General features: G+C 36.3%; 1 protein-coding gene across 1 annotated transcript in view; it reads left to right on the top strand.

Annotated features, from left to right (window-relative positions):
* Positions 1 to 752: 752 nt before the first annotated feature.
* Positions 753 to 16,779, top strand: part of GRID2 (glutamate ionotropic receptor delta type subunit 2) — a 581,701-nt gene continuing 565,674 nt past the window's right edge. Inside the window, exon 1 of the mRNA XM_061360976.1 lies at positions 753 to 905. Within this exon, the coding sequence (XP_061216960.1) occupies positions 797 to 905 (109 nt within the window). The 5' untranslated portion in view covers positions 753 to 796. The remainder of the gene's footprint in view (positions 906 to 16,779) is intronic.

Genomic DNA, 16,779 nt, shown 5'->3' with positions numbered 1-16,779 from the left:
AACTTGTTCCAGTGCCTCACCATCCTCACAGTAAAGCACTTCTTCTTTATATCTAACCTGAACTTTCCCTATTTAAGTTTGAACCCATTGCCTCTTGTCCTATTGCTACTGTCCATGATGAAGAGTCCCTTTCTGGCATCCCTGTAGGCCCTTTCTGATATTGAGAGGCTGCTATGATCATGATTGTCAGTTATAACTCATTTCCTGAGTGTTGCTATCATTTTAGGCTTATTCTCAACTCATTTAAACTTTATATTTTTTAATTGTCAGTTGGCATGATATGAAATATATATCGTATATAACATACTTACATATCTCCTATAAATAATATATATGTATTGAATATATATCCTATAAATATATATCCCTAGTTGCAGTCATTCAGTATACTAAATGGCACTGTTGGAAAGGTAATTAATTCTCATTTCTTAGCCATGTTCCTACACAGATAACTTGTTTTGTGTTTAATTAGATTTACCCAATATTCTAGCTGGAATCTATGCATCTCTCCAATTTATATCTTAATTTACGTAAAAATGTAGAAATTCTGTATATTGTGAAGCTCTGTGTTGAGTCAACTGCTTTTCACAAGTGAGTGAAAGGATGATGTTAATAGTGTAAAATGTCTTAAATGCTTATGATGAACGCATTGGGACACTGCAGGTGAAAGGTGCAATGTGATTTTTTTGTGTTTTGTTTTTTTTTTTTTTTTTTTGTTTTTTGGTTGTTTGTTTTTTTTATTTCCCCAGGGGCAATTTTTGATGAATCTGCCAAAAAAGATGAGGAAGTTTTTCGAATGGCAGTTGCTGATCTCAACCAAAATGATGAAATCTTACAAACGGAGAAAATCACGTGTTCAGTGACATTTGTGGATGGCAACAATCCATTTCAGGCGGTTCAAGAAGGTAGGACATCTAAACAGATTTTTCTGCTGTTGTTTCTACAGAGACATGCAAAATGCTACATAGCTTTATAAGGAATTTGTAAGTTTTGCTGGCTTCTTTATATATAGGATATAAAATATTACATATGATATGATTTAGCTATTGTGGTTTGTGTTGCTATAGTGAGTTCAAGCTATAAACTTGGATTTTAACCATTTTGTAAGCAAAAGTTCTTGATAAAGTGGTAGAGAACTCAGACAGTTTGCCTACATCTTCCTTCTTTTGCAGGCTGCTTTGAAGTTACTGTCAAACCAATAGTCTTTAATTTGTGATGTCTTATACTAGCTTTCAGTTTAATTTCATGTATCTAGCAGCACCTAGTTGGAAACATAGGTTGCTGTGTGGATAACCTTTTCAGCACAGACACCTGAAAAAGACAGCTGTTTTGTAAGATGGATTAGAGACTCAAAAAGCAACGTGTGTCCAGTATGATTTTGCACTCAGTCCATCCTTTGTCATTCTCCAGTTATTGGTCAAGAGATGAGGATGTTGCTCTGGGCTCCTGTGATAGTGGTAGGATGATAATGGGACTCAATATTTGAAATCCCTCTGAGCTGGATTAGTAAATCACTGGTGTGACTGAGCAGTTTTCATGCAGCTAAGACAGCTGTATAAAGTCTTTAGAAATATGGATTCAAATTTTTTTTCTAAACATTTGTTATTTCTTTATTGTTCTGGCACACTAATTTCTGTCTGAGACGGTTGATGCTTATTGTAGGTATATTATTAAACTTTTCTTAATAAGATGCCTTTTTATATCCTTGTTGGCTCTGTATTGACACTTGATGTGGAGCTTGAGATTGGAGCGGCAAACATGCACAGTTGCTCTGATGCTTGTGAAATCAAATGTTAGTACCTGCTTGGCTTCAGGAGACTATTTACAAGGCAATGTTAATGAAAAAGACTTTAATGCTTGGTGACTGCTTTTTATCAGTGACATTCTTAATTTTTGAGAATTTAAGATTTTTTTGTTACAAGTAGATAGACCTGTATGATGAGAAGCATTGCAGTCTGGGCTTGATATAAGGGTGAGGCAGAAAAAGTTGGAATTTTGAAAATATTCCAATCAGAATCAAACCTATTTTAAAAGGCCAACATAAAAACTGAAGCTATTCGATACCTCTAGAATCCAGAGGTAGAAAATGGGTGAGGTCAGTCTTTTTTAGATGATTTCTGAACTTTTAGCATTTAAGCTTTTTTTTTCAGTTCATCCAGGATGGATAATGTTAGCTGATGCTTTGTGATTAACAGTGGTTAACACTGAAGCTTATAAATTAATTTCCTTTATCACTGTGGTAGAGCAGTTGCAAATTACTTCACAGAATGACGTTTTAAGGAACTTATTTCTAACTTAAAGAAAGGAGGAGCATCTAGTGAAGTAGAACATTCCAAATGAGTTAATGACCCAATATTTCAATAGTCAATTACTTATTTTTTTGTAAAAGTTCTATTTGTAATTTCTTGGCAAATATCTTGGTATAGTCAGTATTTGAAACATGGATCAAGTAGATTTGATATAAACTTTATTACCATGTGTTAGAAAAAAAGATTTTTTGTGATACTGATGAGCTCAAGAAAATTTTTGCCAGTAAAGCCTGTTTCTTGTGAATGCATGTCATGGCTAGCGAAGCCTCATAATTGCTATTGTTTAAATGCCCCGTGTTTTGTTAGGCATAACTTGAGTGAAGAACAAAGGCTGCCCCTTTTGCATGTATATATCTGTGACTTTTTGCTTGTTGAAGTGTTTTACCACAGTTGTTTCTTTTAATTTATTTTAACTGAATATAGGCATAAGCTGCACTATGACGTTTCAATTACAGTTTTCTCCCTTTCTTCTTTCTTCTACATCTTCATGTCCCTTGCCCCTGGTTTTTAACTGGATTTCTTACAAGTGTTAATAGCAGAGAAGGGGACCTCTATAACTGTTGCCACATATTTCATGGTTTATCCCCTGGGAAAACACTTTGCTAAAATGCACTATACGAAACAGCAGAAAAAAAGATCATTTAAAGACTCGAACCATTTCTGTATTCAGTTTCTAAAACAAGTACTAGAACGAGGCTAAATCTCATGTCCTTGAGTGTGTGGTTTTCCGAATGCCAAAACTTAGCATTTCCATGCCAGCATGATCCTTTTATTAAGAGCATAACAACATTAATATGAGTCTGAGGTACCTTTGTCTCTTCTATCAAAGTAGTGCCTAATGTGTAAAACCCATATTATTTATTTATTATATTCTACTCTTTATTTATTTAGATTGTTTTTAATGTAAACTGTTTGAAGTTTATTTTGGTTTAGTTCACAATTTTATATATATATATTTTTTTTTTTTTTGTGGTTTTGGCACTTTTCATCTTGTCCAAATTGCAGAATAGCCTCTAAAAAAAGAGCTTTCAATATTTGGTAAAATGTTAATTTTAAGTATTAAATCCATAATAATAACAACTTAGAATTGGTCCAAATTTGTCTGAAATATGTCCCTTTTAGTGAATAGGCTCTTAAAAAACTTGCCTAAGATTTTAAATTTAAAAAAAACAAGAAGTCATAGGCAAAGATCTGATAAAACAAGACATTAGGTACAGGGGATGTATTTACAAATTTATTTTTCATAATGATCCACTAATGGACCAAATGTATTACTGCTATATTTTGTTTCATTTTATTAGCAAAATTAGGAAGTAACTCCCAAACAGTGTAAACAGGAACACTCAGGTACTTAATATTGATTTGGGGATTTAAAGATAATTAATTTGAAAGGATCGGCTGCTGTGTGGTACTTGCTGTTCTTCCCTCTAAATCTGTTTTCATAACGTTACTGTGCCCTGAAATGTCTTCCATTTGTATCTTAGGGCATCTCATTAACAGTTCTGACTGGCGTATTAAGACAGTATTGCAAAGCTGAGTGGTTTTATCCTAGAAGAGCTGTGAATGACATGCACCATAATATCACTGGAAGGGCCCTGAGGGACAATTTATAGGAATGTTCTGGTGCATGGGAATAGAAGGTGAAATTTAGTTTCCTTTAAGTTAGGGAGACTTTTCTCCCCTTCGGTATATGTTCTGTCAGAAAGGGCCAACAGTGAGCCTGGTGCTTTACTGTGCAGCTCATGCTTGAATGTCAACCTCTTGGGGTGGCACAGACACCCATCAGGATGTGGTAAGTTTGAGGTTGCCCCATGAGGTGGGAGGCAAGTCCAGGGCAAGTCTTGCTGGCGGGTCAGGTAAGGACCAGTGAGGCGAAGCCCAGTTGCTGGGACGTGTCACAGTGACATGCGTCTGTGGAGAATTCCAACAGAACATGTTCCTTTGTCTCCTTCTCTTTCCTCAGTACAAAATACTTCACAAGAATTGCAGTACTCTTGCATGTGATGTCTCAAAATATTTGTGGGCCTGTGTGACTGTGAGAGGAAGAATATTGTGGCTGGCTTTTTTTTGCTGTGGCCACGTAAGATGCTACAAAGGGAAAGCGGGAATTGGAAGTTTTCTTTGTATAGAGTGATGGAGGTAGGGATAGTCAGTTTTTGCATGGTAGCAAGTCAGTATTTTAGTACTAAGAAACAATGAATTTTGATGCCAGAACCATACTAGTGGAAATAATATGCATTAGTGTAAACTACTTCCTTTCTTGTGAGACTTCAAATAGGGTGGGACATGCTTTCAAACAGGTTAGAGTTTGACAATATAATTAAAATGTGATTATTTCTTAAAAGAGTCATGTTTCTGTATTTCTTTTTAATGGACAGTTTGGGTTTTTTTTCTTTCACTGGAAATTTGGTCAAAATTATTACATCGCTTCTTTTTTGTGTGTCAGAGTATCGTTGTGTTCTTTTATCTCTCATTTTCATTATTCTTGTGCTTACCTCAATACACTAATAATTAAAGCCTAAATTTTGTGTTTGAAATTCTGCTATTTCCTCCAAGCCTTAATTTATTAGTAATGTGATCATATGATTGCTGAATGGCTAATGTGGAATATGCAATAGCTTGTGCATTTTTATGGGATTCTCTGTTGAGTTATCTTGGCAGACAGACCAATAATTATCTGTTTCAAACAACTTCTAATGATTCTCTAAACCCTCCTTGTCATCTAAACATTTTCCACAATGTCTTGCATATACTTGTAATACTGATTTACTTAGATTTGGGGAAAGGTGTTTTCTATGGATGCAGATTTTATTGTCTGCTGTAATTCCTATCCTAAGGCAAATAGACAGAGGGGGTCTTTGTTAACTCGAACCAGAGGTAGTACTTTTGCTCACGCTGATATGCCTCCTCAGGCAGCAGAGTTTCTACAGCTCTCATGCTGCCATTTCCACTTGCACACCAAGAGTTACAGAGCAAACTCTGCAGGTGTTTGCAGTGCTTGAGGCATCTGCAGCATCTGGAGGGTTGCTGGAGCTCAGCAAGACCCATGTCCAAAGATGTGCAGGGATGTGCAGGGTCTTTGGAGATTCATTGCCAATGTTTTTAGCCTTATAACAAACACTTTATCTGATGCTTATATCTTTTTATCTTGCTCCTTTCTCCTATCTCCTTTTTTTAATGCCATATTTTGCCTATCTTAAATAATATTTCTAGTAATCCAGTGTTTTCCTACTATAGGCAACCTATAACACATGACAAGTAGATTTGACTGATGCTGTTTGAAGTCCACTTTGTTTGACAGGTTTTCCTATTGTAATTATATATATGGGGGAGTATTTCTATTTTTTTTTAAACCAACCTTTTTGTCATTCATGGTAGTCACCAGAGTATGCTTACAGACACCAACTCAAGCCTTCGTAATGGCTTTTGAAAGCTTATTGTGATCAGTGAAGTAAATAAGGCAGTGAGTCATAACTAAATGGGATTCAGCTGTAGAGCTGCAGAGGTTTGTAGGGCAGCAATAAGTATGAAGGTCACATGCAGGATTTTATTCAAGCAAAGGTTTATGGTCAGAAATTATGGCCTGATGGGTACATCTGCTTTGGTCTTTGGGACTAGATGAATATAATAAGATTGTCCTTTCCTATTTCTCTGATTGCTGTAGAGACCTGTTTAAATCCACAGATTTCATGGACTACTAAACTTTCTTTCACTTTGTGTCAGTTATTTCTTCAAATTTCTCAGCCTTTCTTGTGCTGTTTATTAACCAGTACATGTTAGGTCTGAGATGAAACCTTTACAGGCTTGCAGTTCTTCACTGCCCTTCTATTTCATTTCAGGTTTGCTTTCTTATTTCCCAATAAAATGGATTTTGATGTGAAATGACATTGCTAATACTGAGGAGGAAAAAATCATTTTCAACCAGGATTTGAACTATAAGAAGTTAAGGGAGAAAAGGAGGAGAAGCATTTAAAAAGTAATGCAGCATTCCATTGTAAGATCAGAAACTGTTGGAAATGTTTGCAATTGCAAATCGGTTGTATCATTAGTACTTCAGAAAATATGGCAAGAAACCTCTTTTGAATTACCTATCTTCTGTGTATCCACATAATGTACCACCATTGGTGGCGTTGTGCCCTGTTCTTAAATACTGGGTGAGAAGCCTGTACTCACACAGGCTTTGTTCTCATTTTAGTCCTGCTAACCCCACAAAATCAGTCAGATCTTCAATTTGCATAAATGCACCACAGGAGTCCAAGTGTTGGCAGCTTAAGAAAAAACGTTTTACAACACTGGTGATAGCATCATGACAGTTGGGAAGACAGTGGTTGCATGGAAGAAGATCAGGGAGAGGGAAAGACTGAACACTGAACTAGAAAAGGGCTGTATAATAGAGGCTTAGTTTAAGAGGAGCAGGATGCGTATGTAACACATTTTTTGCAACAATTTCAAAGCTATTGTGACCTTCCTTTGCCTGGATGTAATATACCCAGAACATACTGTGAACTATAAAAGGGGATCAGTTTCATTTTGAGAAAGGCCTCATACTGTTACAGCAGTTATAGTAATTGCAAGGCTTCTACCACTCTCCAGTCTTTGAATTTTGGGCTCTCATGTTTTCTACTTCCTAATTTTTTCTATAGTAGTGCTTTCTCCAATTGCAAGACAACTTCCATTACCTTTATTTCCAGTTTGAAAGCAAAATCTGGCAGCTCTAAGCTGCACTAGACTTTCAGGTGCTTGAGGATAAAAAAAAACCAAAACAAAACAAAAAAACCACCCTTTTATTTACATCTCCAAAAGATTCCCCTAAATCTATATAAATAAATAAAAATTAGTCCATCAAGAATGGATTTCTCCAGGGTAGTTTAAGCAATGTGAAATAGATGGTTTGAGGAAAAAAGGTGTAAACCTCAGCAGTCCTTATTCTCAAAAGGCAAATCTAAAACATTTAAACTACTGATACTAGTGCAATTGAAGAGCCTTTTCTGAAATATGCTTTCCAAATTACTGAGCCAAAGTGGGGGAAAATAAGCTTTCTACAGTGCAGGCTAGAGCAAGAACCTGCCATCTTTTAGTTACTGTTATCCACGTCACCTCACAGAGTACCTAAAACCCACCGAACAAACGCTTTATGGTTGCTGCATGTCTTTGTTGTGGATAAGGAAAGAATATTAGTGTTTCTATGGAAACCACTTTTCTTCAGGTGACCAGGAAACCCAGCAGCATCCCAGTGTTCTACTTGGCTGCATCACAAGTTTCAGATGCAGTGATGTGGCTGAAGGTACTTATGGGGGGGCCACACGTGAAACCCAGGACTAGTGTTTCGGAGTTTGTGTCACTTAATCCACCACTGCCTTTTTTTTCCTTCTGCTTTCTCATGACTTTAAAACAGCAAGAGTGATTTTCCTAACACTGGATGCCATTTGCCGTTGCCAAAGTTTGGCTCAGCATTGCCAGGTTATGGCAGATTTTGACATTTGTATCAGAGCTTCCACTTTCAGGTGACAGACATGACTTTTAAAAGGCTTGAAACCATTTTCTTCTCAGGCTTTTGCTTAAAAAGCATGTGACTGTGAGGCGGGCTGTTAAGCTCTTCAGCTCTTTTAAAAGGTGAATCAAATAAATAAATGGACAAGTGGGATGCCCTTTGATGATGGGATGTAGAGTGCATTTTATCACGTTAATATAAGGGTAGCTACATAGACTGATATTGTGCAGTACTTGCATTTTAAATCCAGATTGGGTCATTTCTGATTTTGCAATATGCACGTTTCCACTTGCAGTTCACAAGTGCCCAATATACATTTTCATACATTAAACACAGTGCTTCAGTCTGTTGTGTTAATGTACTCTGACCCACTGCTAGTGGTTTACTTTTAAGGGAGCTACACAAATTATGATGTGATTAAATAGTATCAGTAGTACATTTAAATGTTTAATGCCACTGTGCCAGAAGGCTTTTGGGGTATTTTAGCAAACAGAAGTATAAAGACAAAATAAATGAGAGAAGCTTCATCTTCCTAGATGCCAATTACTTAGCTAGCACCCTAGGCTGTAAGTCCCCCAAAGTAATCTCCTTAAATAAAGAATGGACACCCTATCTGGATTTTCGCCTCATCTTTTTTGTGAAGAAATGTCCACTAAAATCACCGCAGCAGTCAATCATCACTATCCAACCAGAAATGTATATTCCTAGACATGAGGATACATATTTCAGCCTGCAACATTGCAGCAGGTTGTGGTAACTACCAAACAATAAACTGCTGCATTCAATTGCTTTCTGTTCGATATAGTCCTCCCATGCTCTCTCATTAAATAGCGTTAATCTGGGTTTTTTCTTTTTCTCACTAAATTCTCTGAATTAAGTGTAAGTCACCAAGTCTGTTTCACTTAACAATCTAGGTAGAAATATGTATCCAGCTGTGTACAGATCCATATTTGCTCCACGCATCTATATCAGTGTTTGTCTAAAAGTTGATGCAATTAATTAAATTTGATTATTTTAATTAATTACTTGCATAAGTAATTAATTATTCCCTTTAAGCCTTCCTTGCTTTTGTTCATTCCCTTCTCAAATACTTTTTGTTTCATTTACAAGATTTTTTTGCTGCTGTAATCTGTTAGCTCTTTGGGCACAGGCTGTGTTCTTAGTAAGTACACTGATGTGTATTTGAGGCAATTGGGTATTTATGTGATGCAAATAATTTTGAACATACTCTCTATGTATATAATCAGAGATGAAGTGTACTTTATGGAGGACAGTAGTGTTTTAAAATCTAATTCTGATAATGAGGAAATGAGCCATGACACTCTGGAGGTGAAGCCTGAAGTGAATTATGAAGGTCATTCTCTTATATGGGGAAACTAATTATATTTCAGCCTGGTTCCCTGTTACTTAGACCCTTTATATTGTACACTACCAAGTAATTTTGACTAAATATCAATTTGTGAAAAATTATCTGAGCAAAAGAGAGCAGTTACAAGGACAGATTTTGAAACTAGGCAGAGTTTTATTAAAACACTAATCATATCAGAATACCATAACCTTTCATGTTCTCTTTTTGAAAGGATGTCTGCTGTGGGATTTTAGTGCGTATTCTATTTGACTGTCGGTGTGCCTTTAGCTTCTGTTATTACTGGCCCTTTTAAAACTTTTTTTTTCTCCTTAAAATCCAATCTTTTGCAATTCTTCATTGTGTAGTCTGAGAGTATTGAGGCGAGCCAAGCCACTTTGAAGGATGCAGTTGTTAAGCAGAGCACTCACAGGGGGAGATGCAACAGGTAGTTCTAATGGTAATCAGAAAACATTTACTCTAAGCCTGGAATAAACATGGGAGCCTCTCAGAGCTTCTCATGTGCTGTTGACACACAAGAGAAAGTTTGGCTTTGGGAGAACTAATAACTGGGACTTAGCTTCATGTGGAAATAAAGCACCTGCCTAAAAGCTTTTCTGAGCAAGGATATACTTAAGCAATCCCAAATCAGTGACTTAATTTTATTTGGCAGCTGATATTCTTTATTTTGTTTACTTTAAGGGCATAATTTTTCCAGAAACTTATAGATGATAACATCATTTTTGCATCCTATGCCACTGGTTGCCTGAAATGACTGTGCCAGATGGCTGTAGGTCCTCTGCTATTGCTGGAAGAAGAAAATGTGTCTGCAGGTCATGGCTATGCCTGGTCATACCTTGAAAAAAAAGTCTGACATCACAACAAATCTTCCAGGGTGTCAGGCCACAAAACAGTTGAGTAAGTAAAAACCCACAGAGGTTTTGCTTCTGACGCTGTGTTTTATGAGAAGAGGGTTATGATGTACTGGGCTCAGTCATCACAAAATACCGGAGAGATGTACTCAGAAATTGCTGTTTCATGTTACAGGTAAACAATTTATGTTCACCCCATCCCTCTGTGACCTGGTGCAGGAAAGGAACCAGCAAGAAGCTACTTTCTTTTTCAAAAACGTTATATCTCTTTAGTACCAAGCTGTGGTTCAGCAGCAAGCCTTGTGAGAGCCAGCCCTTGCAAAGGACAGAACAAGGGAGTGAGCATTATCCCCCCTTCCAGGTGCAGCCAGATGTTGGACCAGCTTTGCTGTAATGTTGGGCGCCAGAAACTGAAAGCAAACGGTTGTTAATTGGTCAAATACAGGAGCCGCCAGCTCCCCTAAGAGAAGAGACACTTGCATTTCTGAGAAGCTATTTCAGTGAAAAGGGGTGCCAAAACTTTGTTTCCTGAAACAGAGAAGAGGAATGTTCGGGTGAGATCCACTCAGACTACTGGAAGGAGTTTAAAAAGCAAGTTCTGTAGTTTGTAACAGCTAACATTCTCTCTAATGGGTGCAGTTTGAAATGTGGTCTTGTCAAGACACTGGTAAAAAGGCTTGGTAGTTCTAATTGAAACATACGAAATTTGAGTTTATTCTCAAAGTCTTTTCTAATTCTAAGTATCTGATCAAAGCAAGGAAAAGAGAGTAAACATGTACAGATGAAAGATGAACACAACTTCCACTTGTTTTTCTTGCCTTTCATGTATTGTCTCTGGTTTTAATATATTTTTCATCTTAATTTGCCACTGATGTATCAAATGTTGATCCAGAATCATTCCTTTCTGTATGCTTGGCTCGTTGAGTTCCACACATCATGGAATACAAATTACTTCTTCTGATGAGAGCAGGAGACAGTTTAGATGCCTGTGCAGCACAGGAGCCAAATACTACCCTGCCTGTCTTAATTGTGTTAGAAAGACACAGTGACCTTGATTTACAATAGCAGGAACTGAGTGTGTAAGGCAGACCTCTGAAAACAGTAACTTAAAACATTTTAAAGTAATTTTCTGTGGTAGTTCACTTAATGGCATTAAAAAATGTACTGTTGTGCCTTAACTTTATCTTGAAAAAATATATAGCTATTCAAAAAAGCTTTTTTTTTTTCTTTTCTTTTGTATTCCAGAAAGCAAAACTTTGCTTTGTAGCTTTTGCTAGTAACAACTACTTCCTTAGAGGCAAATTGTATCTTTAAAAACCAGATAGCAGTATTATATTGATAGTTCACTGAAATCCTGTAGTTGGAACATTTATTTCATTGACAAAATATTTGGAGGAGTAACCTTTTAAAAGTGGGTCAGCATCCAATGAAGCCCCATGCACAGGTATTGCTTGGCTGCATAAGTCACATTCAATTCAGAATTTTTTAAGCATAAAACATACCTTTTTTTTTGAAGAGCCTTGGAAGAAATCAACATTTTGTTATTTATATTGCAGTACAACCTTAAGAATTTCTGTAATGCTATTTTATTTCTTTCTCTTTGCATAGGATCTCTTAACACCCATCAATTTGTGCCTGGAAATATATTATTAAGATTTATTGTGAAGGGTTTTCTTATGTCAGAGGAGAGGATAAGCAATCATAATGCATGTAAGGTGTTATTTAAACCTTCTTTCAGCTGAGCCTTAAGGTCAGTAAGGCTTGCTTGGAGTTGGTTCCGATTCTTCACAGACAAAATGCCATGAAAAATAAATTGGCAGGTTGTGATGCTATGTAACATCAAAATTTTAAGAATTGGTTTATTCATATAAAAAGCTGATGTAACAAGTGGGGTTGGGTGTGGCTAGTCTCCATTCCTCCTTCTTTCAATAAATTTAGCTAGCACTGTAATCCTAAAACCCCTAAAACTAGAATTTGAGCACAACTGGTTCCAAAGCTCAAATCACTTTTTTATATGAAATGTAGCTGCTAAATGTATTTGACCATGCCAAGATCATGCCTTTGAATTTTTAACCCTGACTTCTGTGTCACGTCCCTAGTCTAGGTTGATAGATGAAATAGATGTGCCAGTTCATATACATTTCACCTCTCTCTTTGGGTGATTTTCTGCTCTTCAGATATTCATTTCATGTGTAATCTAACTTTATGAGGAAGTTAGAAGCTGCTATGAATCAGCAGATGTTTTCTTATCTGAAACTGAAGATGTAATTTATGTTACAAAATTAAAAAAAAAAAGTTCAAAACTGTGGATAAGTGATTTTGCATTTGATGTAATAATGAGAAGCAGAATTTTTAGTAGTTTTTCTAGGTGTGAATGGTTTTTATATTGCTAAACTATACTATCATTTTTCACAACCAAATTCTAGAGAACTGCTTGTGCTTTCCTTTAAGGAATAGACTGTGATGTAGACTATAACTCCTTTTTCCTTGCCCGGTTTGCTCCTGTTGGTTATTTCTGGCTGATTGTTGGTTGTTTCTGACAGTGTTTGTTTTTATCTGGCCAATTCTGATGACATTAATATACGAGAAACTCAGCTTTAGCTCACATTATGAAAGAATAAAACTTCCAGACTCTAAACTACCTCTGAAAATCAATATGGTTGCTCATTCTTGGAAGCATCAGGCTCAGCAAATCTCTCTAATTCAGTTCAGATTTCTCAGCTTCAGTGAGATCAGTTGTGCAATGGCAAGTTGGAAAATATTACACGTTAAAAAAATCCCTGAACTCAACAACGTGTGTGTTATAGTGATTTTATTCTAAATTAAGGCTGAAAATGATAGAAACAAAGTGCAATCAATGTAACTTACCAGCACACTGTCGTATTTTGTGTATTTTGCAGTTTTGTTGCTGCATGTGATCTCAGTTGGTGCCATTCCTCAGAAGCATTTATTTGAAATTTCAACTCAGATTTGTTACAATGCAAAGGGATGTTCAATCTTAATAAAAGTAGCTGAAATTCTTGAATTTCCCATAAGGTCTATCAAAAAGCAACAGAAGCGAAGAAGCAAATAAGATATACTGCCATCATATTTTTTCAGAGATTTCCCTGTCACGAATTGACGAGTTGTGCTGTGCCACTGATGTGTAGGAAAAAGTGAGGGATGGTACAAAGCAAAAAATGTGCAAGTAACATTAAAGATTTATTAGTGCCTTTCCAAACATGCCTAATATCATGCATGTTAGAATGCAGTGATGTTAATGCCAGAGATTTTGAAAAACTATCCAAAAGACAAATCCAAAAGGTTCGTGGTGGCTTTTAAATGCTTTTTAGAAGATTCAGAAGTGAAATAAACAAAAAAGGTAGGTAATCATTTACTGTAACACAATAAAAATGGCTTGAACTGTTCCTTCCCTGCAACCTCCTCAGGTTTTGAATGTTACTGGTGATACAGGGCCACTTGGGAAGCAGTGCAGGATTCATAGCAAGACGCGTATATGTATTATATACTTTTATAAACAGAGCCTGTACATTTTTGAGAAAGAAACATTTCAGCAAGATTTTTGAATGCAGGCTTTGGTGGCATCTCTGCATTACAGGAGATCTCTACTTGCTACTCATTTGCAGGACTACAGAGTGAATGAAGGTTCTCTTATCTAGAAAGTTGTCACTTTTCCCAGCTTTTTTAATTGTTCTGTTTCTTGAGGTGAATTAGGCTGGCCGTTTTGATTTCAAAAGACTAATGGAGTTCTTTACACACACACTACTCTTTCAGACTTTGCAGAGTTAGAGAGCTTTAGAAGTACTGGGGTGTCTGTGTGTGGCTACTGAAGAGGTTAACAGACTTTTCAATTAAGTCAGAAGAGTTAGTACTAGATAGTTCTCTCTCCTCTGTAGAGTCCTGTATTCTATAAGGACAACAGAAAAGATGGATAAACACTTGTGCTTACAAAAAATATCCATGCTATCTCTTTCTGTTTCTTTGTGAAACCTGAAGAAGAAAGGATTGCAGCCTCTGAGGGTCTCAGTTGTGGTGCACAGAACAGCACACAAAATTAACCAAATTTATTGTAACTGTAAATATTGCAAGCAAGAGTAAATTGTGTCATTCAAAGTCTAAAATGCATTTGTGTATCTGGTTCTTTTGTAATGGGAAATGGAAGAAACATTTAGAAAAATGTGAAATGCACTTACTTGTCATGAATTGAATAATTTAAGTCTAGTGTGGCTGACTAACCTAGATTTTTTTTTTTGCCTCTCAATTTCTACTGAGAATTCTCAAATTCTGTTAATACGAGTTGAAAAGCTGTCTCCCAAGGGGTTGAGTTACATCTTTTTAATTGGTCTATAGATGCCAGAAATGGGAATGAAGGGTTTAAGCCTAATTCTCTAGCTCTCACTTTCAAAATAGGAATTGAGTAGAAACTTACACCTGTAACCTCTATTGAACTCTGCAGAAGGCCTGAAAAGTGACATTGCAAGAAGGAACGGGTTTGCAGTTTTTGGCTAATATAAGTAATCTGAAGCTAGTTCTTCAAATCGGTCATCTGTATTGGTATTTGTGCCTAGAAATGTATTATTAGAAAGGAAAGTACTGCAATTAGGAAAAAAAACAACCCCAAACAAAACAAAACAAAACAAAAAACGAACAAATGAATAGTTTTGGATAGAAACGTGTGTGGTATGTACAAGATATTAACTTGTAATAAAATTCTTACAGTTACCAAGGCTACAAGAACATACATGATGTCATCTTAAAATGCATCTGTAATCTTTTCCGTTAAACCTATCATTGTAGGAGCAACTTGAGCATTTGAAATGGACATTTCCTAAAGCTTTACCTGGCATAAGAATTACTTGGGAGAAGTATCTGTCATGCAGAGCCATTAAGTCTGGCAGCTGGAATATGCATCTACATAGACTAGATTGCTATTTTAGGAGTACCAGAGTTTTGGGAAAGTAAAATGAATCCCAGCTAGTATATTATACTTGGATGAAAGGGAACTTTGAAATGTTTACTTGCTTTTAGTAGCTTGTCTGTTAGTTCTCCTAGAGCTTGCTCAGTCTGATTATTTCTTAATTAGTTACTTTATCTCCAGATTAATCTAAGTTAATTTTAATAATAAGATTTTGTATCTTGACTGTTGCCACAGAGTTATATAAAGGAGAAGTATGTAAGTGTAAATGTAAATGGCCTATTCTATGAGGTTTACCTTTGCTGTTTCCAGGCTGCCACTTGAAACAATAGAAACAAGTTTTGTCTTTCTGTATATTGTGCTCTAGAATTCACTATATTTGGAAGGTGCACATGCTCCTTGGCTGGTTTCCTTATGGCAGACACCCTCATTACAGATCTGTATGGCTGTGGTCATATGGACTGGAAACAAGAAATCTGCAGTGAGCCAAAGAGGGACGAAGGTTACATTGTACCCAGAGAAATTTATCTGTATTAAGTTAGGATATGAATTAAAAGGGAAATAACTATTTCTGATCAAATGTTTTTGTGCTCTCTTCCAGTCTGCAGAAGCTATTGATTGTGAATTTCCACAAAGTACTTACTTAATAATAGCTATTTTCAACAAATTTCTATGCAGGTAGAACCTGAGGAACTCAAATTTCAGACTACCTGATACAAAGATTCACCATAATGTGTAGGGGGGTAAAACAACAGAACAAAAATTCCTTTACTGTTTAGGACTCTTTGCTTTGTTGTTTTGTTTTTTTTTCTTTTTGTTGCTTAATATTCTTCTGTGTGTAAACAACTTACTTGGTTTGCAGAACATGGAAGAAGAGGGTCAGGAGGGAGCAAAGAAGAACTTCTCAGTGCTCCTGGAGGTAGAATTTTCCAGACTTCTGTTTTAGTGTTTTATTTTGCTGTCTACCTATGCAACATGAGGTTTTGGATAGTGTTTAGTTTTCTGCAAAATATGTAACTTATATAAGATTTCATTAAAGGCAGAATGTCTTGTGATTTTAGTAGGAGCTGCTCTAGAGACAATTGTCATTTCATGCAGTTTGCCTCTCCAGGTAAAATAGCAGTTTATACAAAGCCTAATTTTGCAATTTTCTAAAATGTATTGTAAAATATGTTTTTTCCAGTGAGTATACCTGCACTGTATCTCAGTCTTATACAGTTATCAGACTGACTGGTACCAATTATAACCTGTCTTCTAATTCTTTATCACCTCTAATTTTTCATTAGTCTGGTTTTTGGTGATTGATACCACAGTGAGAGACCTGCAGTTACCACGTCACCCTCCTTCAGTATTGAAATAGTAACATTTTTAGTGTTGTAGAAAACCTCTACTGTCTCAAGTTTTATTTTAAAATTTAGTACCAGCATATTAGAAATAATTTCTTCAACTTTTAGGATTCTTGGATTATAGACATTTAGCTTTACTTATTTGAAAGCATTTCTTCTTGATGAATGAGATTGCTTCCAGAAAGTGTTGTAAACAGATAACTGAAAATGCGTCCTTTTATGACTGGTAGAGCAGTTTTTCCTCACTATCTTTGCAGCAGGCAGCAGCCCAACCTTCCTATGTGATTACAGCATCAGCATTTGGGGTATTCTGAAGGGCTGTCCACATTGTGTAATGATCCATCAGAAAAAAAAGGCTGCAATAATGCAATGCAGATGTCCAAATAGAAGAGAGACGTGCTCCCCAGACTAAGCTGATACCACTTGCCATTCACAAGTTTTGGAGGCTTCTGAGAGTGCCATTTAGCATAATGTGTGATGTTGGAGGCTGAGAAATCCAGG

The sequence above is a fragment of the Neopsephotus bourkii genome, unplaced genomic scaffold, assembly GCF_033783945.1.
Source record: "Neopsephotus bourkii isolate Nb327-2 ecotype Australia unplaced genomic scaffold, CSIRO-AGI_Nbou_v1 NB_1037, whole genome shotgun sequence".
Taxonomy (NCBI): Eukaryota; Metazoa; Chordata; class Aves; order Psittaciformes; family Psittacidae; genus Neopsephotus; species Neopsephotus bourkii.
The sequence above is the reverse complement of the archived record's forward strand: the minus strand, read 5'-3'. Positions and strand labels throughout refer to the sequence as shown.